The sequence below is a fragment of the Nipponia nippon genome, unplaced genomic scaffold, assembly GCF_047370975.1.
Source record: "Nipponia nippon isolate SJK-2023a ecotype South Korea unplaced genomic scaffold, ASM4737097v1 scaffold_3, whole genome shotgun sequence".
NCBI lineage: Eukaryota > Metazoa > Chordata > Aves > Pelecaniformes > Threskiornithidae > Nipponia > Nipponia nippon.
Window position 1 is genome coordinate 6,690,868 of NW_028262347.1, and position 23,205 is coordinate 6,714,072.

The following is a 23,205-nucleotide window of genomic DNA, read 5'->3' on the forward strand; positions in this document are numbered from 1 at the left end:
GATCATTTTAAATGTGTAGACTGGGTTAATCTGCACTGAAAGGGAAATTTTATTTCCCATACCATGGTCATGTTAAAGTTATGCGGGTTCAAAAAGGGCAGGTGGGCTGCCCCACATCCCCACAGGCTGCTCAATCTGTCAAGAAAGGGAAAATACCGGAAAAGATACAAAACATTTGTTTGAAAAATATTTTACTAATAGGAATGTAACTAATGAAAACCAGGAATTCCTTGAAAAATACCCATTTTATTCCTTTATGACATTACAATGGAAAAGTATTAGCACTTCTAGGCTCTTTATTTTGCATATCTTGGCAGTCTAGGGAAGATTATAACTATTCATTACCAGCAAAGCACAGGTTAACTGGACTGAACACAGGCCAATTAACATCTCAAAGCAGGCCTCAGCTGGATGATTGTGTTTTGGGAGAAGTATTAGGCCCCCTTTTGTTACCAATAATGTCAACACGAAGCCTGAACTCACTACTGATATCATGAAATGAACATTAATTTTAGATGCAGCATCCATAATTTGAAAAGAAGGTTGTCTGGAAACAACCTTTGAATGCAATTCAGGACCTTGAGGGCAGGAAGGAGGGTGAAAAGTAAGCTCACAATCCCGGACTTCAGGAGAACAAACTTTGATGTCTTCAAAGATGGGATAAGGCCCTGGAAGGAAGGGTGGCCCAAGAAACCTGGTTCATATTCAAGGATCACCTCCTCCGAGCTCAAGAGAGTTCCATCCCAACAAATACAAAGTCAGGCAAAACTGTCAGGAGGCCAGCGTGGCTGAACAAGGAGCTCCTGGCCAAACTCAAACACAAAAAGGAAGCCTACAGAGGGTGGAAGCAAGGACAGGTAATGTGGGAGGAATATAGAAACACTGTCCAGTCATCCAGGGATGAAGGCAGGAAAGCTAAAGCCTAAATGGAGTTGAATCTGGCCAGGGATGTCAAAGACAACAAGAAGAGCTTGTATAAGTACATAGCTGACAAAAGGAAGACTAGGGGAAATGTGGGTCTATTTGTAAATAAGACAGGGGACCTCATTACACAGGACATAGAAAAAGCTGAGGTACTGAATGCTTTCTTTGTCTCAGTCTTGACTAGCAAGACCAACTTTAAGGAATCCCAGGTCCCAGAGACCAGAGGGAAAGGCTGGAGCAAGGAAGATCTGCTGTTGGTGGAAGTGGTTCATGTCAGGGAATACTTAAGCAAACTGGACAGACATATATCCATGGGCCCTGATGAGATGCACCCATGAGTGCTGAGAGAGCTGGCAGAAGTCATTGCGAGAATGCTCTAAAGAATTTTTGGTTGATGATGGTGACTGGGAGAAGTGCCTGAAGACTGGAAGAAAGTAAATGTCACTCCTGTCTTCAAGAAGGGCAAGGAGGACCCAGGGAACTACAGGCTAGTCAGCCTCACCTTGATCCCGTGGAACATGATGGAACAACTAATCCTGGGAATCATTTCCAGGCACATCGAGGACAAGAAAGTCATTAGGAGTAGTCATCATGCATTCACCAAGGGGAAATCATGCTTGGCCAACCTGATGAACTTTTATGATGATGTGACTGGCCTGGTAGATGAGGGGAGAGCAGTGGATATTGTCTACCTGGATTTCAGTGAGGCCCTTGACACTGTCTCCCATAAGATGCTCATAGACAAGCTGTTGATGTGTGAGCTGGAGGAGACAACAGTGAGGTGAACTGAAAACTGGCTGAACATCCAGACCCAGGGGGTGGTGATCAGCAGTGCAAAGTCTAGTTGGAAGCCAGTAACTAGAGGTGTACCCCAGGGATCTGTAGTGGGTCCAGTCCTATTTAATATCTTCGTTAATGATCTGGATGATGGGGCAGAGTGTACCCTCAGCAAGTTTGCTGATGACACTGAAGTGGGAGGCATGGCTGATATGCCAGAGGGTCGTGCTGCCACCCAGAAGGACCTTGACAGGCTGGAGAAATGGGCTGACAGGAATCTCATGGAGTTCAACAAGGAGAAGTGCAAAGTCCTGCACCTGAGGAGGAACAACACCATGCACGAGTACATGTTCGGGGCTACCCAGCTGGAAAGCAGCTTGGCAGAAAAGAACCTGGGGGTCCTGGCAGGCACCAGGTTGAGCACAAGCCAGCAACATGCCCTTGCTGCAAAGAAGGCAAGTGCTGCATTAGATAAAGTATTGCCAGCAGGTCAAGGGAGGCAGCACTGATCAGACCCCCCCTGAAGTACTGTGTCCAGTTCTGGGCTCCTCAGTACAAGAGAGACATGGACATACCAGAGAGAGTCCAACAAAGGGCAACAAAGATGATTAAGGGTCTGGAGCATCTGTCCTATGAGGAAAGGCTGAGAGAGTTGAGACTATTCAGCCTGGAAAAGAAAGGGTTCAGGGGGATCTTGTCCATGTATATGAACACCTGAAGGGAGAGTGCAAAGCGGACAGAGCTAGGCTCTTTTTGGTGTCGCCCAGTGACAGGACCAGAGGCAATGGGCACAAACTGAAACACAGGGGGTTCCCTCTGAACATCAGGAAACACTTTTTTACTCTGAGGGTGACCAAGCACTGGCACATGTTACCCAGGGAGGTTGTGGAATCTCCTTGGAGATATTCGAAAGCCATTTGAACATGGTCCTGAGCAACTGGCTCTAGGTGGCCCTGCTCGAGCAGGGAGCTTGGACTGGATGACCTCCAGAGGTCAGTCCCTTCCAACCTGAATCATTCTGTGATTCTGTGAGAAGCAAATGATTCAAGTACTGAATAAAATGCCTTAAGTTAGCAATATAGAGTTCAGTCTGTTCTGGAGGTTTTCAACCTTTTTTTTTTTTTTCTTTCATTTGTGGAGCCATATAAATGTTCCATTGGAGGCAAAAAAACCCAACGTTTCTGGGGAAATTTAGGCCTGTTCATGATTAGTTCACTTTCTGTTTACTTTCCAAGGAGCTGGTATCTAAAGGAAAAAGGAAAAAGGAAGGCTTGGGGTATCTAAAAGCAGCCTGGTAAGTGACTAAACACCTATTTCTGCAAGAGGAAAACGTTTTCTCAAACTACTGGATAAGGAATGATTAGCAGCAACTGGAACTTCTTATTTGCAGACAAGCTACAAACTAAAAGAGAGAAATACAAATTATTTGAAGAAACTATTATGAAAAGCATCAGCACCTTCCCCTCCTGATTTCTCAGACAGAGACTGAACTCTTTCCTGGCTGATGAGGAACAAATATAATTCACCCCTCTAAAAATCCCATCAGACAGAGGGACCAGTGAAATCTAAGGCAGTCTTACAGGATGATCTACTGAACTCTTCTTGCCGGACACACCAGGAACCTGTGAAATGAAGTTTCCCAAGAGCACCCCATGAGTTATTAGCAACCAACTTAATCCAGGCTTGGGGGACTAGGCCCATGTTAGGTCCTGCAGCTTCCAGAGAAGCATGGAATTGCTGAGGCTGTAACAATTGACCATCCAAATGAGAAAACAAGGATATTTTCCTTGCTCCTCTATGGGCCAAACCATACAATATGCAATTTTCAAGACATCCAGTGTTTAGAAGGCAGTGTAATGTTCTAGAAAGCTGGTTCTATTAATCTAACTCTTTTTGCAGTTTTTATTGGTTGGATTTTGTCAGATGAAGCAATGAATGTTTATGCCCGAGGTTTAGAAAGTAATAAAAATGTTTTACTTTCAACATGGGGACCTGTGCTTGTCTTTATTGGAATCACAGCCTAGGCCTTGTCTGGGAGAAAAATCACTACAGTGCTTGTGCTTTTGTAAATGAGGTCAGCGAGAAAGAAAAGTGTGACATGAGATTTTGAATATTTTTGAATGGAAGGAAAGGATCTCTTGTAAACAAACTGCATGTGTGAATATGACCTGTGTATATAAATAATGTAATCTGGGCTACAGTAACTATTAATGCTTTGAAAGATATAAAACTTTCATGAAGAGATGTAGGAAGTAATGGAATAGTCAACACGGGAATGAACAAACATTTACGTGATTTTTTTTTTGACTGAGTAGTCCTCAGAAATAGAAAAAAAACATGGTACTGCTTTTTTCACAACTAAAAGAAGTTTCTTCAGATAATAAAGGCAAATAATTACATTCAATAATTAAGCATTAAAAAAAGTTTTCTCTGATTTCCTCTGAATTAAGGAAAGGACGTTTTTAGTGAACTTTTTTTATCAATAAGTTGCATTTTAGAACAGAATTTAATTCCAGTCTTCTATTGATGATGTAATACTGTTACGAAACTCTCTCCTATACTGTTTTTACAGGGATAACATTTTTTTTCTCAGGAGAGCAACAGATTATTTCAGTGTGCTCCATAGTGCTTTGTTTAAATGTACACACACATCTGTACATGGATTTGTAGATGCTTGTGCCTATGCAAGCAGATAAGCACTTCTAAACAAAGGCTCCAGGGGAGTTACATGCCCAGAATCAGGACACTTAATTGTTTTCTGTGCCTATAAAAATCTCCTGCCAGCTGTTACGGCAAAAAGTAGCCTTCACATTTTGTCAGCTCTCCCTGCCTTTGTGATAGGAAGGAAAGATGAAACAGTGTTATCTCTAGTGAGTCCAGCAAATCTTGAATCCTGACCAGTGTCAGACATAAACTCAGCCTGTGCTGGTGCAGTTCATGCACAGGCTAAAAGGATGCTTCTCCCTGCCTTTATATGAAATATGTATGTGATTGCTCAGGCATCTAAAGCATTTTCTCTTTCCCTACTTGCATGTCATCATCTTTAGGTCAATAGCAAAGCACACTGCCACAGGGGACCTCATGTCTCTCTCTCTCTGTTTAAAGGATATAAGCTCCATTTACAACATAGGTGTTTGCGGTTGGCACTTTCAAATGTCTGAATGTAGTTTAATAAAGATGAATCTCCGAAATGGAAGATTTATTTCACCATTTTCTTAATGTCTTAATTATTCCCTTTTGCTATTTTCCCCTTATTTGGAGCTTTTAAATTATTTTCTTTTTAAAGGGTATGGTATAGGTGACCATTTTTTAAAGCTTCAGGGGTTTCTTGCTTTGCTACAGCAACTCTTAAATTTTTGAAGTGGTAGAAGCCATCTGTCTTAACAGATCATGTTCTTTTACACTGAATGATGAACCAGTATTTCAGTTGATTCAGACTTAAAACAATCTTGGAAAGGAGGGAATTTCATAAAGCTGCCAATTTTTGTGTCTTCTACTAGGTTCCTAGTGTTCTGCTCTGTAGATTGCTAGGGTGGTATCCTTCCCTCCCAGATGGGAAAGTAGGGCACAGATAAAAAAATAGCTTTCTCAATGTCAAGAAGAAAGACATCAAAAGGAATTAACTGAATATCTCCATTTAGTCCCTTACCAATAATCATCCTATTCTCTGGACTTCTGTGATGGATAGAAAACCAGAGGTAAATATTTGAAGAATCTATTAAAGACACATATGGGTATGGAGCCACTAATTTTCCTTTGTCTCTTTGGAAATCGTTTCCTAAATATTTTACAGTATGCATTCAGCATAATTTAATTACTCTTAGATTTATACTTCAACACTGCATGAGATGGCGTTCAGACTGTATAAATGCAGCTGTGGTCCGTGTGAAAACATGGCCTTCATAACAAAGCACTTATTAAGGTCATTACCAAAGTTTTTATTTTCTGGACTATGTTACGGAGGCAGCCTGAACAATAACCTTTTCATAAGGATTCATAAGGACCTCTTGGTGTTCACTGTATGACCTGACACCAAAAGAATGGAAATGAAAAGACAGACAGTGTCAGCTTTGGCTTTTCAGTCTGCTGCGGCACTGGACCAGTTAACGGCTGCTATTTTCCTCTCTACCAAATTTGACCCATGACTCTCCCAAATGGAATGAAAGGAGCAGATTGGGGTGTGCAAGTAGCTCTTTTTGAACATGTCTGGCAAATACAAGGAGCTTTTCTTTTCTTTCATGCTTTCCTTTGGGTTAGGAAGGGCAAGCCCTGCTTCGGACTACAGCAGTGTTCTTGCTCTGGCAATGCTGCAGAATGAAGAAACCCTCCTGCCAGCCAATAAAGAGAAATTTAACAGAGGACGTAAATGTTTGGCTCATATGTTCTTTAAAGTAAACTACAAACACCTTAAAAACAATTAGGATGATGGGAGTTTGGGGAAGACTGTCTCTTCAGAGAGGCTGGAAATCAGTTCTCCCATAATAAAGTATGCCGTAATAGTCATTTTCTGCTAGGTGAATAGGCACAAAACACATCTTTGTTCATGAGGCTTTTTATTGTAGCAGTTGTCATGAGCAAAACCTGAAAGTACTTGAAAATCCATTAAAATCACAATCCGCATAAAAAAAAATAACATCTCTTGAAAGTTTGTCTCTACAGACTTCGTAAAAGTGAGAAGTTGATGAGACACATTTATGTAATTTAAGATTAATGATTAACTGTTAAAGTGCAGGGTTTGTACAATCAGGCCTGCTGTTTAGCAAAGAAACAAAACCCTTAAATCTCTGCAGCTGCTGGATGAAGCCAACTTCTAAGTTGCTGTATGTGATAAGATGCGCTGAATCCCAGACTGACTGACCATTGACTGGCCTCGAAGCAGCGATTACTGACTGTCCCCAGGGTGTTTCGGTTACAGTACTCTTTCCCAAAGGGTAATCGTCATTTGGATTTATGCCTGCTTGTAACTGCTTTTTCTCTGGTTGTGTCCAAGCACTGGTGCATAACTTTGTGCATTTCTTAAACTTAGGACTTACAATTTCTTGTCTCCTGGATCATGTATTTCACCAAGAGAGAATGGACTTGCTTTAAAGATTTGTAATACCCAGATTTACTCATACCGGTTCTAGAAGCGAGATTTTTAATTTTTTCTTTCAACAGAATTATTGAATTCAGCCAGATTTTTTTCACACATCCAGGCCATGAACAAGTGCCCGAGTTCCCAAGTTAAAACAGTGTCTTGCCAACTTTAAAACATTTGGCTGGTCAGCAGGAAAGGAAAAGCTGCTTGTAAAGCACTGGAATGCATTTTCAATTAGTCACTCCATTGCTTAAAAGGCAAGGCATTAGGCACTGGGAGGAGAGGCAGGGGGGTGGCAATGCTGGTGGGGAGGGACAGCATGAGACAGACTGGAGAAGAGCCTTTATCAGCCCACAACAGCAGCCCTGAAGTTGGAAGCCACTCTTTAATAGATAAGCTATTGTTTAACAACAGGCTCCCTAGGGAGAGTGAGGTTTTCCTGGTAAAAGACCAGGATTTCTTTCAAATAACTTTATATTGCTTTGCATGAAAGAGCGATGGAAAATATGTGTTAGGAAGATGTTAGAACGTTATTTATTTCTCTGTTATTGCCTGATATAATGATGGCTGTTGGGCATCCTGACTAAAAAGTTGTGCTCTAGCAGAGCTTCCTTGGCTCCTAAAAAATTTTGAATGAGATAACACTCTTGAAAGAAGATTAAATAACCAACCCAGACTGCTTACTATACTTGGTTTATTTTCCTGCCCAACACTATTAAGTCCTCAGTCCAGGAGGTTTCTGGTAAACATCTGGGAAAAAAAAATCTCATGGCATAAAATCATCTTTCTAATGCTCAGTAGCCATCATTGCTTACACTTTTTTAAATGCTTTGTCCTGTACTTGGCCTTCAAATGTTTGTAACTAGCTGATCTGGAACTTTTTTGACTCCACAGCTGTCTAAACTAAGGATAATGACATTGCTTAGAGATCCTTTTGTGTATGTGTGTGTATATACGAATACGGTTTTCAGAAGTATATACATATACACTTACTTCAACATGACTCAAAATCTTGGAAAGCTTGTACTTCTTTATCATATTAACCAAGAACTGCTAAGCTCTCGCTGGTGGGACATGTTATGGCATGATAGACCCAAGTTATACAATAGGCTGGATTTCAGCAGGTAGAGGAAACTTTCAGGGCTGTTGCCTTCTGGCTAACTAATAAATTTGCTTAAGTAATATTTCACAGATGTGCTGGCTGTTTCTTGGCAAACAAGCTGAAAATCATAGGAAATTTCTTCACTTAAAGCATAAAAACCAAAAGTTTTGAAGACAAAGTCCTTAACCACAATGAAAAAAACATTTAGCTAAAAGATGGGCTGGAGTGCCGCTATCCTAGCACAAGAGTTAAAATAATGTTACAGTGGGTTTCTGTTTCTGTTTTATTTGTTTTCTCCTACTATAGCTACATGCTGTATGAAATACATGAGGCTGTTTTGGAAAATCCATTGCCTGTCGCGAGTTCCTCTGTGCTAAACTTAATCTTCTAGTTTTATTTTTAGAAAGCTTATAGTTGCTTTCTTCAATGTTGTAGGAGAAGATGGCAAAATGCCAGCCAGGTCCAGAAAAATGGAGACCTGGCTTTCATTCCGGACATGAAAAGTTTAAGAAGAAAATAATAAAAATAACCATAAATAACTGAAATGGGAAAAGAATAAGAATCTTTACTCCTACAGTATAGTTTTCATGTGGATATGTTGGAGGAAATAATGGAGTGTTTTCTGTGGGAAGGCAGTGAAAAATGTGTCTATGGAAAGTATAAAACATACTTGTTAAAATTCTTGAAATGGAGACAGTTTGTGAAATTTCTGGATGAACAGAGTAAGAGATGCTCAGCATCTTGGTACAGTGGAGCTCTGGGCTGGTTTGGCGTTGACCTGGAGTGGGGGACATGGGCTGAGTTGTTTCTCTTGGCCTTCGTTTCTCCATATACACCAGGGGAAACTGTGGTCCTCCGCCTCATGTGTCTAGTCCTTGAAGTCTAGGGATACAGGAACATCCAACCTCAATGTAAAGGTCTCTTACCCTTGTAGCTTTCACCTACTCTTGAATCATACAGAAACTGAAACCAGATAGATCCCAAAGTGGGGTATAAAGGCAGAGCATCATTACCTTGTTCTCATCTTGGCGTGCAACAGTGGGCAGACAGCATGTGACAAAGACTCAAACTGGGCTTGCCAAGGGGATATGATAGGACAAGATATTTTGAATTTATTTTGTTTGCAGGCTAAACTTGAAGCCTTTCTTAATTTGAGCCTGGTCATCAATATGAAACATTCAGTGAGAAGTTTACATGGGAAAATACGTGAATATAGCTCTAAAACCAGCAAATGTGACAGTAAGGTAGAGAGGAAAGAGAAAAGGCAGTGTGCTGTAACCATTTATGTCCTCCCCAGCTTCAAGTGAGGGATTAACCTGTGTAATGGTGGTTTACAAACTTTTGGGAAGAAAGGAAGAGACACTGGCCAATCTCTTTTTAATTGCTTCCCATGCTAAAAATGAAGGTTTCCTCAGCTAAATATATGGCCCCAGTTTCCAGAGGTGGCTACAACCCTTATCTCTGAAGACATGCTCAGAGATATGTGTGTATCAGGTGAGAGACACCCTGTGCCACAACTGACGTTAAGAGGAAGGTGGAGCATCTGTAACCCCCCAGCTGTCCTCCACCCTCCTCCCCCAGATCTGCACCTGCAATCTCACCATCAGCAGTTTCTGATGTGTTTATCCTTGTTACACTCCTCAGAGATAAAGCAAAGCTGTTGGAGCCGTTGCCCAGGGGAGAATGTAAAATCCAGAGGTCTGAATTTGGGGCCTGACTTGCTAAACTGATTAACTGATATGGTCCCACATGCTGAGCCAGGGGCTTCACCGGGCAGAGGGGTGGAAAAAGAGGCAGGAGAGGACTCAATGCACATTTCTCCTAAATGAGGGGTCAACGATCACTGGCCTTTGAACAAAGGAGGCATTTTGTATCTAGGTAGCTTAAAACTGGTTGTTTCTGTCTGACCACTATCTCCTGGCTGCTTTCTGGCAGACAAAATGGTCACAAAATGTTTTTGGGGCAGTGGGACGCCTCAGTGTCAGCCTTTTACCATAGGGACACCAGCAAGGGGAGGTTCAGACTGCCCGAAACCAGCCTACAGCATACAAGAGAGCCCTGAAAACAGTTTAGACATAGCTCAAGTTTTATCTCACCAAAGGAGGTGGTAGTGGCAGACTTAAAGCAGCCTCAAAAGTTTATTATGCCTTATTATACCCTTTATTAATGTTTCCATGAGTGTGTGATGTCACACACTACCAGATCTCTATGTGACCATCATATTACTGCTTCTTTTTAACATACAAGGGCTGAGCTTAACTTTTTTTTGAGAACTGGTGGCAGAGAGAAACTAGGAGCATATGCCTGTGGTATAAATAGCAAAGTGGAAGTATCTGTCATTTGGGGTAGTTTGGTTCTGACTGAACACTTCATAAAGTACAGTTTTGCTTCCCCCCCCGAATTTTAATTTGGGAATTTCCAGAAATCCCAATGAATCTGTGGAGCTCAAGGAGATGGTAGAGTCATTCACAGGATGAATGGAAAACATTTAAAGGCAGAAAAAAAATGCAGAAGAGAAATATTTAAATACAGGGAAATCAATGTCAAAAACTGTTATAGAAACACAAAAGAAGGCAATCATCTAGATTTTCCTAAATAAACACACACTAACACACCAGTTACACAACTTTTCAGATCACCATAGTGATTTGGAGGATGCTTTACTATTTATTTTTTAAGTAGCAACAAAAAGAAGAAATGGATTTAATAGAATTATATAGACACCTTTTCCCCTTTCAAACACCCAAAGGCTTACAACTGTCTTTGCATTATTATGCTTTTTATTATTCTACCATAACAGAAGTCTTGCTATAAATCAGACTGTTTTCCGTCACAGCTTCAGCTTACAAGTCTATCATCAAGTCTATTAGATTTTAAAAAAAAAGGGGGCAGAAAGATTATTTTGTGTTCAAAAGGTTGTAAACTGTTTTTAATGTGTGTATCTGTCTGTCTATTAGAGGGTGAGGGGTAAGGGGAGGAGGGAAGGGTGGGAGAGGAGTTGCATTAGAAAGTCCCTCCTTTAAAAGTGTCAAACTCCAACCTGCACAGAATAGGAAAAGGGAGACCCCCAACAACCTTCAGAAAATAATATAAAAGCAAACCTCAGAGGCAGAAGAAAATACCCAAAAGGAGAAGACTGCAGCTTGCAGTAATCTGTAAATGATTGCTGGCAAAGACTGGAGGCTTCAAGCTTGAGCTGTGTTTGTTCCAAAAGAAAGCCAAGAAGGACGGTGTTAATAAAGAGAGATTTAACTGAGGGCTGTGCTTGGAATAAAGTGGGCTACAAAAAGGTCAAATTTGATCAGTTGGAGCAGATTACAAGGGCTTTAAAAGGTAGTGGTGAAGAAATGAAACTGGGACTGTGAAGCAATATAGCACAAGATTGATTTTGGGGGTGGAGAGAAGCTGGGACAAGTGCTTATCAGCTTGAGAAGGAGGAAGAGCTGTGCTGGGTTTGTTGTCATTCCCACACTGAGTAGAGTACTTGCTGCTTTTGTGGTTAGGCTTCCCTGCCGTGGTTTTTTTTTTTTATATATATCTATATATATTATTGTTATTATTACTACAATGGTGTCTATAATCTCTGACTTGGATCCTCTGAAAAGCTGGAAAGTTTTAAGGTAGGCCTATGTTTTCTTCTGTTTGGTACAGGCATTTTTGGTTTAGCCCTAAATTAACTGGAGCTTGAGTTATAATCGAAATGTGAGCCCTGGGCTTAAGTAAGAGAGGAGTTTCTGGTAATTAGAGCCCTTTTAAGATACAGCAAACCTTTAAGCAGATGTTTAGAGAGACCCGAGGGAGATTTTTTAAATATACTTCTCGGTGTTATAGTGCAGTGAGGAATTTTTTTTCCTTTTTTTTTTTTTTTTTAAGGAGAAATTGCTCCGTAAATTCAAGTTAATAGTAAAGGCTCACACCAGTTGAAACTGCAGGATTAACTCTTTGCTTTCCTTGCTGTGCTCTGCAGGGGCATGGGTGGGAAACTTCGGAGGAGCAAAAAACCAGCACAAAAGTTGATCAAGAAGTGAAAAATAGTCGGGGGCGGGGGGAAGGGGGACAAATGTGCTTGTTTCGTTTTGTTGTTGAAACTTCCACAGTTTGTTGTCCCTCTAAGGCATGTGTTTGATACTCAAAAGTTGCTACTGATTTGCACCTTCAGTACTGCTTTCTTTTATTTTGAATAGTGAAAAATGGTAACTCAAACTGCTAAAAAGAAGGATAAGGAGGGAAAAAAAAATACCATTAATTCCTGCTGTAGATATTAAAACTCCACAGTGTTAAATGTCCATGTTTAATGCTGTTATAAGTGCCTGGTTTTGCCTGTTGAGAATCCGGACATGTAAAAAGTTTGCAGATGGTTTGCAGAAACTTCACTAAAACATTGGAACCATCTGGGAGTGTAGATGGCAAAATTATACAATTAGTTAAATATAAAGTTTATTTCCCTCAGCTCTTAAGCAAAACATGAAGCTGCACCTAACACAGTGGGGGGTTTTTAAGGGAATAAATGACAGGGATTTTGAGGGAGTATGTGAATTGTGATGTTATTATTATTTAATAATATTTTAAAGTATACTTGAGCTTCTTGCTACAATGTTTTAAAGACCTTAACGTGTCCTGAGCTGAAAGAAGAAAAAACAACCCTTCAAAAGTCAAACCATAAAGTCTACTTACATGACTAGGGTTTTTTTCCTCATGTCAGCAAAGCATTGAACTTTCTTTTTCAGAAGTTTAAATTTCTCTGACCCTCCTCTGAGCCTGTGTGTAGGAATGTGGACTAAGATCCTTTATCCTTGTCTGTGGTATGAGACTTGACATAGTGGTCTTATTGCAAGTTTATTTTATTTTTTTTTTTAAAGTCTTTTAGGACTGTCAGCACAGAATGATAAGTTTCTATTTGACTTACAAAACTTCGGTGTGAATGTTAGCTCCCATGTAGCGTTGTGCAGCATGGTGGAGTGCAGGGCTATGATTGGCATCTGGGGTGGATGCTCATGTTAGGGACCAGAGCCGGGGTGTTGTCTTTCATGTGTTGTCTTACAGCGTGTGTGCTCTGAAAAGCTATACTAGGAATTATTTTAAAAGTTTATCTCGCTCTATGAAACTACTTCTGACTCCTCTGATAGTCAAGTCAGGTGATACCTGGGTTTTGCTGAGTTGAGGGATGACAGAGAGGACTTGAAAGTTGAGAAGATTTGAGGAGCAGAGACTGTTGCCCTCTCGCAGAATCCTGTTTTCTTTAAAAAATGACATGTTTACATGACTGTAGAAGAAATAGCTCCCTGGCCGTTTTTCCCTACAGCATGACTGAAGTTTCCCAACTTTGTGTGTGAATCTGGAGATTACAGCTGTTCAGACACAGAGTAGGTCAAAGATATGATTAAGTCAATTTTACCAGACATTTCTTTGTGTGGTTACTGTGTATGATTACAGCAGTAACTCTGTACAGGCGTGACACTGTGCAGATCAACTGCAGAATGCAGAGGGTTAAGAGGTGGGAAAAGGCCACTTATTGTAATATAAGTGAAATGATCACTGATAGTCAAAAAAAAAAAAAAAAGAGCTGGAGGTCAACATGTAGCTCATATGGCTTGTGACTTATTAAATTGTAATGCTACTTCTACTTTTTCTTATAAATTTTAGTTCCTCTTCTGCAGGCCAATTTCCAGCCTGTTTGATGCCTCTGAGTTTACCAGTTTTAGTCTCTCCCCTCCATGTATCAAGGGATCCTGTAGCTAAGATTTATAAGAAATAGAGGAGCGTTCCTGTGTGTTTCTCTTAGGTGGCACAAAGCAATTCTTTAAGACTCAAATGAAATGCTGTAACAAACACTATGGTCAGCTCGAGAGTAGTGTCCTACAGTGGCAAATTCTCAATTTTGTTTTCCTTGTGCACCCCCTGTAATTTATTCTGTGACTCACTCACAGTTTGAGACCTGCTTAGCTGGGAAAAGATGGGAGGGTGAAGATCTCATGGAGGCGGGGGGGGAATAATTGCATTGGGGCTTAATAATTCTCAGGGGTGCAGAGCAGCTATGGTTACCCATGGGTGCTGGTTACCCCCATCTCAGCTGAGCTCTGGCTCCTCTGCCCTCCTCCCCAAATCCCCTGGAAGCACATCATCTGCCCTCTGAGTAAAGATAATTGTAAAGGAAAAGGTACAATATAACAACAGACAAGGCTGTGGCTGGTGGTGGAGCCTAACGGGTGGGAGAGGTGGTGTTGGAGGCAATGCCAGGGGATTTTGCTGGACTTCACCCAGCAGGGCCGGGAGAGCTAGCAGAGGTATTAAAATAAATCAATGGCAATATGGTGTATATATATAATATTACATCAGGCCTCCCTCTTTCGTTGTGTCTGTCTGGGGTAGCACAGTGAGAGCTGCAATACTCAGCACCCACTGGCTTCACGTTACAGCAAGGGCGGAGGAATGCAGGGGCTCTAAACACAGTTTAATGTGCAGAACAAAACCCACTTCAGAAAATATTTTCTTTCACTGGATTTCTTGATAGTGATCTGAATATTAAAGTTATTAGAAAGTAAATCTGTGAGAGCTCCTGGATTTATTTTTTTTCCCCACTCCTGTTGTCTCTTTTCAGATAAGCTCCCAACAAAACCTCTATGCTTTGACATTAACACACTGCTGCCTGATCTTCCTTATAGATGCCTTCTCACTTTTCATAGTGAGGCTAGAGTAAGTGCCGTGTATGTTGTACTCCTTGGAGCCAGGAGAGACTGGCAAAACTTCAGGGTTTTTTAAAATCCTTCAGAGCCTTACCAGCAAATGGTGTGCGCTCACCCAGCCCTCCGCTGACATAGAAATCCTATTTACCTGTCTCCAGAATTGTATGAGAGTTGGGATCTAGCCCCCCTAGTGCATAAGAGAGACTGTGATCAGCTGCTGTGACTCCAGAAATGTGTCTTATCCCTGCTCAAAACTTTCCCTGTACTTCTGGGACATGGTTTTGTTCCTCATATGTGACAGGGACAGCTTTGGTTGCTGTTTCTAAATCCAGAGCCTGTGCTCTGGGCCCCTATAACAGCAAAAGCAGAGCAGTAGCCTGGCAAGGAGAGGCAGAAAAAGGAGGGAAAAAAAGTATCCCTCAAGGCCACATCTCCTCTGTTGCTTTTCTCCCTTAATTTGGCTCCAACAAGGCTAAATGCAGCACTATAAATCACATGATTTACCTATACAAGAAAGACCTTGTACCCCTTTGCATTCCTGTCTGAAGAAGTATGTGACCTTTCTATGGCTTATTGCTAGGAAAAAAACCCTTGTTTTTAACTTGACTTCGCAACCTCAAGGTGAAATCCAAGCAAAGAGCAGGAGTTTTCACGCAGATGAGTGGTCAATTTACAGTCTGTGAAGCAGCAAATCTTGCTGTACTGCTCTGCATACAGATGACCTGAATTTTACAAGTCCTATTGAACTGGCCCATACAACTTGGCTAGTGGAGTTGGGAACATCTTGTTTGGAACACATCATGTGTCAGGCGGATGTACAATTCAAATGTTCTCTCCAAAATGCCTTTTCCCACCACACACACCATCCAAACAGCCTGTAAATGGTTTGGCTTTTCAGGAAAAAATGGTTTTCTTCATGCTTGGCAAGTCAGTCCAGGAGGAGCAATTTCAGCCTTGTTGGTGTTTGTATTATGAGCTATTTTGGGCAAATAGTCCTATCCCCACAGCCCGCTCCTGTGACTGCCTGTGAATTCAGATGGGTGAAATAGCTTCAAGGTATTCAGGTTGGGGAATGGAGGAGGAAAGTACGCATGACAGCTCAAATTCGGGTTCTGGCACAGAACAATAAACGGAGACAACTGTAAGTGATGTGAGTTGTTCCTGATTTGGCTTTTTGCCTTTCCATCTTAGCAAAGGCATCCTGTGTTGTATTCAGTATATGAACAGACCAGGTAAGTGAAGGGACCCCCAACAAAGAACTACTGTTCAGAAAAGGGGGTAAAAAACATTATTTCACATGTGCTTTACTCTGAGGACCTGAACAATGTTGTCTCCACGCACACCTCAAAAACAAAACAAGTCCTGAAAGTTTGGCTCAGGGACATAATGCTGGACTCCATTGCCACCATGAAGTACAGCTAATGGAATTTCAGATGTCAGCAGAGAATATAAATTTCCCCATAATTGCCACAATATGCTTGCTTTAAAAAAAATATATGTGTGAAAAGAAGGTGTGTGTATCTTGTAATAACTAAAAACACATTTGAGAAATTGTTTTCCAGTTAACCCTTCTGAAAATACAGGTCATGTCCGAGGTGGCACTGAAAGGGCTGGTAGTGAGGGTCGTGTAAGTCCCAAGTCGTGACACAGATGAGTATCACCAGGGGGAAGATGGTTGTTACTAAGCTCTAATATGTAAAATATGAGCAGCAAAACATAGTCTGGATTCTTCTGCTTTCAGTTTGAACATGTAACTCTACAGTCACTCAAGTGAGTAATATGGGGATGAAAAATTAGGGCCAGCTATATTGAAGTATGAGTTTTTAACAACTTTTTCATCTTTTGTATCTGTGCTTCCTCTGCACTTTGTAGAGGACAATACTAGCAGTTTTTCTTGGCTTATTTTTTTGTTTTGTTTTGTTTTTCCTTGAAAAGGCAGGATATATGGAGTGATTGAAAAAGTAAAGATAACAGAAAAGAGCAGATGAGGATGTAACACACTCCTGCATCCATTGTTGATGGCTGAGAAAGTCATCTAGTCCTTCTATAAGCTTGTGCAGATTTATTCTTGCATCTTTATTTTCCCCTGATTAAAATTCAATATCACTCTTTTCAATAAGAGGTTATTCTCCACTGTTTTACTAAAACAATCCACTTTTCATATCAAGCCTGTATACAAGCTTATTACATCTTGTTCATTTGGACATGAGCTGTTAAATCTTCCAGGTGTTTTATGGGGGATTTAACCATCCAATTCAAATGAATGCTCTCACAAAGAGGTTTACTTACCATTGCTGCTATATTCCTTTGCCTAATTGTTTAAATTGCCCTAACCCCTAAAACATAATATAAAATTACTGCACCAGCAACACAGATGCCGAGCAAGAGTCTAAGATAATAAGTATGTAGTAATAGTCTTCCAGCCACCAGCAATTTTCAGTTCAGTGACTCCCTATGCCAGCAGTGATGTCTTTTTCTTGATGAATGTTTCCTGCATGAGTTTATCTGATTGGTTTTGCAGTTTTAACTTGAGCCCATAATGTTTTGCAGTAAAAAAAATCAGTAGTTTGACACACTGGTTGCATCTGTCCTACAAAGCAGTGCACTGGAAGGGTTATTTTTATGTGTAAATTTGTCTTGCATCCATGTTTTGGGACATGTGGTAGCTGTTTGGAGTGGTTTCCCTGCTGAGGCCTTGAGACATTGAGTTGAGGTTTTGAAGGGAGAGGGAGGTTGTGTTGGTTGTTCATCTATTATATCCTAAAATTTCATTCCTGACTGGTGATTAGTGACACCCAGTTACATGGATGCACATGTTGCAGGATGCAGGTAACAACAGGATCATCCTTTCCTACATGCATTACTTAATCATACTGACTTAAATCTACCATTTTATCATCTTCATCTCTTAAATCAATGAGAGTCCTAATGTACTTCTGCAGATCTCTGCAGATCTTTCACAACTAACCATTGCAAATTTTAAGCTTTGTCTAGTTCTATGCTCAGTGGAACTGAAATAAGGAGGAAATTGCCTGTAGAAAGGAAAGGTAACTGGGCAGTGGCAGTGTTATATTGTGCCTTGAGAGATACAGTTATAATTTCAAGCTCTTCCCAGTCTTTCTGTGTCAGTTTGGATGAGTTACTTAATCTCTGTGTGCCTCAGTTCCCACCAGTAAAATGGAGTTGTTAATACCTGTCTTATCTACTTTGGCTATAAACTTTTCATAGCTATAGAGATGTATGGCTCTGTCCATATAGAGCCCACAGAAGTGAGGGCTCAGCCTTGGCCTGGGCTTTTCACCGCCTGCCCTCATAAAAATAATTCAGTTAAATGAAACTAGAATTTAGCTCCTTTGAGAACAAGCATTTCCTTGCTCATTTACTAAACCCCTTTCTTCAGTATTTCTGCCTTTGCAAGGCAGCTCCGCAGAGGAGTCGTTCAAATTCCTTGTACGCACCATCTTTTTTTCCAAGAAATTGTTAGGCTGAAGCTGGTTGAGGCCCAGAACCCAGAGCTGAATGATGTGGCTGAGCTTTGCCTAATGGCAAATTACTCAGCTTGGGAGTTTGGGTTTCATGTTTTTCCCCTTTGGGTGTAGGGGTTTTTTTGTGTGTGATGATTCTGTTCAGTAACCCTTTATAAAAATTTGTAAGCTCAGTTAATATTCTGCTTTATTAAACCCCCCTCCAAGCTTAGTCTCCCCTTTGGTATGCAGTTCCTTTTCTGCATAGCTGCTCTTTTCATGTCTCATAGCTGCTCATGTGAATAATTCTTTTCATAGGCTCGTTTCTTGCTCTCCTTCATTTTTCTAATCCCCTCCCCAGTTGACATTCAACTTTACTCACCTGTGTTTCATCACCTTCATTCAGTAATACCTGTGCCACATGGCATTTTTCCAGCCATCGGGAGCATGCCCCACTGTCCCCTGGGTGGGGTGTAATTAGAGCAATGAAACTCTTCTAGTAGTTATTATTCCAGCAGTCATTATTAAAGCATTGCGTATGTACCAGGCTGTGTTTTGTTCAAGACAGATTCATTAAGGATCTCGTGCACCCCTGCTAATCTGAAGGTGTCACATCAAGTATGGAGCAAAGGAAGGTGAAACCAGGGAGATTTGCAGCGTCTCTTGCTGGGCCTTTACATCAAGGTCCAGATGATTGTCTTTTGCTTGACCTGAGCAGGAGCTGAATTTTCATCTGTAAGGAAAACGCTCTAACTGTTCCCTATGGGTGTTGTATGGTGGGTATCAACATCTCCCAGGGAAGCTGTTCAGACTTCAGGAGCTCTAATACTCCTGAAAAATGCTCTGTGGCACTAAAAAAAAAATCTTAGCATAAGCTAAATGTTACCATCCAACCTCTTTTATAGGAACAGCTGAACATGCTCATACTGATTATAGTTTAATTTTGCTTAATAAAAAAATAAAAAAATAAAAACAAAAACCACCTTATATGAATTGCATTTCTGTATAACTTTCTCAAATGCTTTTTTCCATGATTGTGTGTGTTTCCCCGTGTTTCATCACAAGTGGAAGAGGTTCCTCAGTTTTTAATACCCCATCTGGGAAAGTCTGTGCATCCCTTGTGTATAGAGTTTGTTCTGACAATTCAGTATAGGATACTTGTTGTTGAATTGGTCCCAAGCTGATATTAATGGACCACTTTGTTTACTGGACAACTGTTGATCACAGATACTGGCTTTTTATTGTTGTTTAGTTGGTTTTTCCGACCAAGATTTAAAACTGAAGATTTTCTAAAGGTAGAAATATTGGGAGGCTCTAGTGATTATAACAATAATTGTACCATCTCTCTCTTCTCTTGAATGTGTGGATTTCAGATCATTGGAAAAATCTGTTGTGTCTGTTGTGCTGGATTTTTTTCTTTTCTTTCGTTTTGTTCAGATGTCAGGTTAAATTCTCCATAGCCAGTTATCTTCAAGAAATGTTTTACATAGATAATTTGTATCTGATAAAAAAAATCATAGAATCGTTAAGGTTGGAAAAGACCCTTAAGATTATTGAGTCCAACCGCTAACCTAGCACTGCCAAGTCCATCACTATACCATGTCCTCAAGCACCACATCTACCCGTCTTTTAAATACCTCCAGGGAGGGACACTCAACCACTTCCCTGGGCAGCCTGGTCCAATGCCTGACTACCCTTTCGGTGAAGAAGTTTTTCCTAATATCCAAACTCAACTTCCCCTGGTGCAGCTTGAGGCCATTTCCTTGCTTGTTACTAGGGAGAAGAGACTGACCCCCACCTGGCTACAACCTCCTTTCAGGTAGTTGTAGAGAGCAATAAGGTCTCCCCTCAGCCTCCTCTTCTCCAGACTAAACAACCCCAGTTCCCTCAGCTGCTCCTCATAAGACTTGTGCTCCAGACCCTTCACCAGCTTCATTGCCCTCCTCTGGACACGCTCCAGCACCTCCATGTCCTTCTTGTAGTGAGGGGCCCAAAACTGAACACAGTACTTGAGGTGCGGCCTCACCAATGCCGAGTACAGGGGCACTATCACCTCCCTGGTCCTGCTGGCCACACTATTCCTGATACAAGCCAGGATGCCATTGGCCCTCTTGGCCACCTGAGCACACTGCTGGCTCATGTTCAGGCGGCTGTCAACCAACACCTCCAGGTCCTTTTCCACGGGGCAGCTCTCCAGCCACTCCTCCCTGAGCCTGTAGCATTGCATGGGGTTGTTGTGACCCAAGTGCAGGACTCGGCACTGAGCCTTGTTGAATCTCATACAGTTGGCCCTGGCCCAACGATCCAGCCTGTCCAGGTCCCTCTGCAGGGCCTTCCTACGCTCCAGCAGATCAACACTTCCACCCAACTTGGTGTCACCTGCAAACTTACTGAGGGTGCACTCAATCCCCTCATCCAGATCATCAGTGAAGATATTGAACAGGACTGGCCCCAACACCGAGCCCTGGGGAACACCACTTGTGACTGGACGCCAACTGGATATCTTAACTGCAGACTACATTTATGTATTAAATTAGTAGATCAGCGGAGCCAGAATTTAGTTGGATTTGGAAAACTCAGTATGACTTTTGAGTGGTTTGATTAAGCATATTCCATCCAAGAATTTGTAAAATACTATGGAAAGCTTTAAAGTAAAAGGGGGAAAGGGTAATTTTTTCTTAAGTTTTAAGACTCTTAGTTTTAAATAGGGCTCTTGGTTTCCAGTTCCAAAGAAAACAGTGATGTATTATAGAAAGGACTTCAAGTGAGTCTTTGAAGCTGTGGACATTGCAGTTCTCAAAAATATGTGGACTTAATAATCTTTCTCCAAGAAGAACAGGTTATAAATTTACAAGTGAGTTAATCTACATGTGTAAACCCAGCACTACTTTTCCCATTGCACTCATCCTGAACCAGGAGGCACTTGCAGATTTCAAGCTGAGACTACCTAATTCTGCAAATAGTAACTAAATTCACCTTCAAGCATTTGTAGGATGAATTTCACTTCTCAGTCTCTTAGGCTGTAATTAGTCTTTGCTTTAAACAAGCAAGGGGTTACTGCATATTGACCAGAGGTGGTTTCTAGTCCCTGGGAGGTTTGCATGGCTTTCCATGCAACTTCCTTCAAGAAGTACTGGGTCCATGATCCATGTTATGTATTTGAGCCTTAATTTTTACATGCATTGTCAGTAGAGCTGTTGGGAATGTTTGCTAACTTGTCACTTCGGCTGGCCTACCTTTCTGCTCTCATGTGGTCTTAGGGAAGAATTTCAGTCCTGCCAGTAGCCGGCACTGCTGAGGCTGGTGGGTGTCCCTGTAGCCCTTGGACTTCCCCCTTGTTGGAAAAATTGACCTTGCCAAGAGTTGCAAAATGTTATTGACTGGGGTCAAGTTTCAGCTGGACATGCCAAAATAAAGAATTTATGTAGCCTGGGAAGAATTATGGGCTTGGAAGGGGGAGATAGGTATTAAAGGTCTCAAATGGGGTGATGGGGAGAAAAGTATTTAAACACTGATGTAAACTTTCATTGACTCCACGAGGAATTAATTGGCAGGGTCTTTTACGTGACTTTTGGGGTTAGATTTCCAGCTGACACTCCATTGAGCAAGATCTACTGACTTAAAGTAACTGAGAGTTGGGCCCCATGTGTTTAGTAGAAGACTTGACATCTTTCTTTTTATACATAAAGTTTCTGGATCTAATAGGAGAAAAAATGTCTTGGTCAGAGCACTTACTGTATGAATGACTTCCAGCCTGTTGATGCCCAGTTTTACTCTGTCTGAAATCTGGACTTTAAAAAGCTCTTGGGAATAAGGTTACACTAAGTTTTAATTTTCTAGTTATTTTTTCCTGTATTTAAAAGAAATGGATGACCTAGCTCTTTAGTCAGCATTCAAGCAGACTAATAAATTTAGCATAATCTGTTAACAAACTGAAACCTACGACATGCTATGTTGCAGACAAGCTGTGTAAACTAACTATATAAGTTGCATACCAACTTTAAATCATTGGAAAGTGGTGATAGGAGAAAACAAACTTGCTGTATTGTAGAGTAACTTTTTCTTTATTTTTTTTTTGCTACCCATTTCAGCTGAAAGTTTCCCAATTTTTGCAAAGGGATTGTTTTGTTTGTTTGTTTGTTTGTTTTTAATTTCTGCAAAAGCAGCTTGTATTTTTAATCCAGAACAATGTGGTTCCCACATATAGCTCTGGAACTGCTCTTAGACTGCGTTCAGATCTCCCTGCTGTTCACTGAAAGTTGCGGCTACATCTGTGGGCATTAAGTTGCTCTGTTTGCCACGTAATTCATTAAAATCTGGGGTTAATGAGAGCTTACATCATGCACGCAGGTCTTACAAGTGCAACTGCAGAGTCTTGTTACATGATGCCTCAAAGCTGGCTAGATTGCTATTTTATGTGGACTTTGAGGTCTTCTCTTACATCTTTACTCTCATTCTTCTCACAAGAAGAATTTAAAAGCAGCCTCAGTTCTCCACCCCCACACCCCAGAGAAAAATTAAGTTACCCTCCTATTAAGAGGTCCCCTAATTTAAAAGTACTCTCTCTAAGTAATATTTTCTATAGTAAACTACAATCTGAATTTTTCTGTTGGTATGAGTCTGGGATGCGCTTATTGCACTTTGCATCCTTTCTTCTCTATCTTATCTATAGATACTGTACAACCATGCACAGCAGTGTGTCCAACAACAAAAATAGGTAATTATTCTTAAAAGTGACAAGTAGCACAAAGACTTTGATCCACTGCAAAGAAAATTCATGTTGTTCCCATTGATGTGGTTGAGTAAAGGCAACAAGACGAATGAGCATGGATAAAGCTGCAGGTCCAATTCCAGGAGGCATAACTTTATCCTATTTACATGCAGATAAGAAGTTACCTTTGCCAGAATTATTTTTTGTTACAGTTACAGATGTTTACTGGGCAGGCATCATAGCAGAAAAATCCTAGGAAAAGACTTCAGTTAATTTCCAGAAAAAAAACATCATAGTCGCTCTTTAAGAAAAATGAAACACCTTAAAAACAAAAATGTCCTGTAATGTACAGAAACCTAGCTTGAATGTACTGTATACTTGTATTAATCTGACTGTACTAATCATTGCCTTGTTTTCCTATTAAACTCTCTGCAAGTTATTACAGGGTTAATTGTACCTCGTGTATT

The 23,205-nt window shown here is 40.9% G+C and overlaps 1 protein-coding gene across 2 annotated transcripts in view; it reads left to right on the forward strand.

Moving 5' to 3' along the window:
* The window catches only part of CELF2 (CUGBP Elav-like family member 2), a 559,446-nt gene that overhangs the window by 173,400 nt on the left and 362,841 nt on the right, over nt 1-23,205 (forward strand). The window contains exon 1 of one of the 2 annotated variants that reach the window (XM_087768245.1): nt 11,376-11,500. The exons of the other annotated variant lie outside the window; for it this stretch is intronic. Coding sequence (XP_087624371.1) covers nt 11,448-11,500 — 53 coding nt within the window. The 5' untranslated portion in view covers nt 11,376-11,447. Of the gene's footprint in view, nt 1-11,375; nt 11,501-23,205 lie in introns of those variants that run through there. 2 annotated transcript variants of the gene reach the window in all.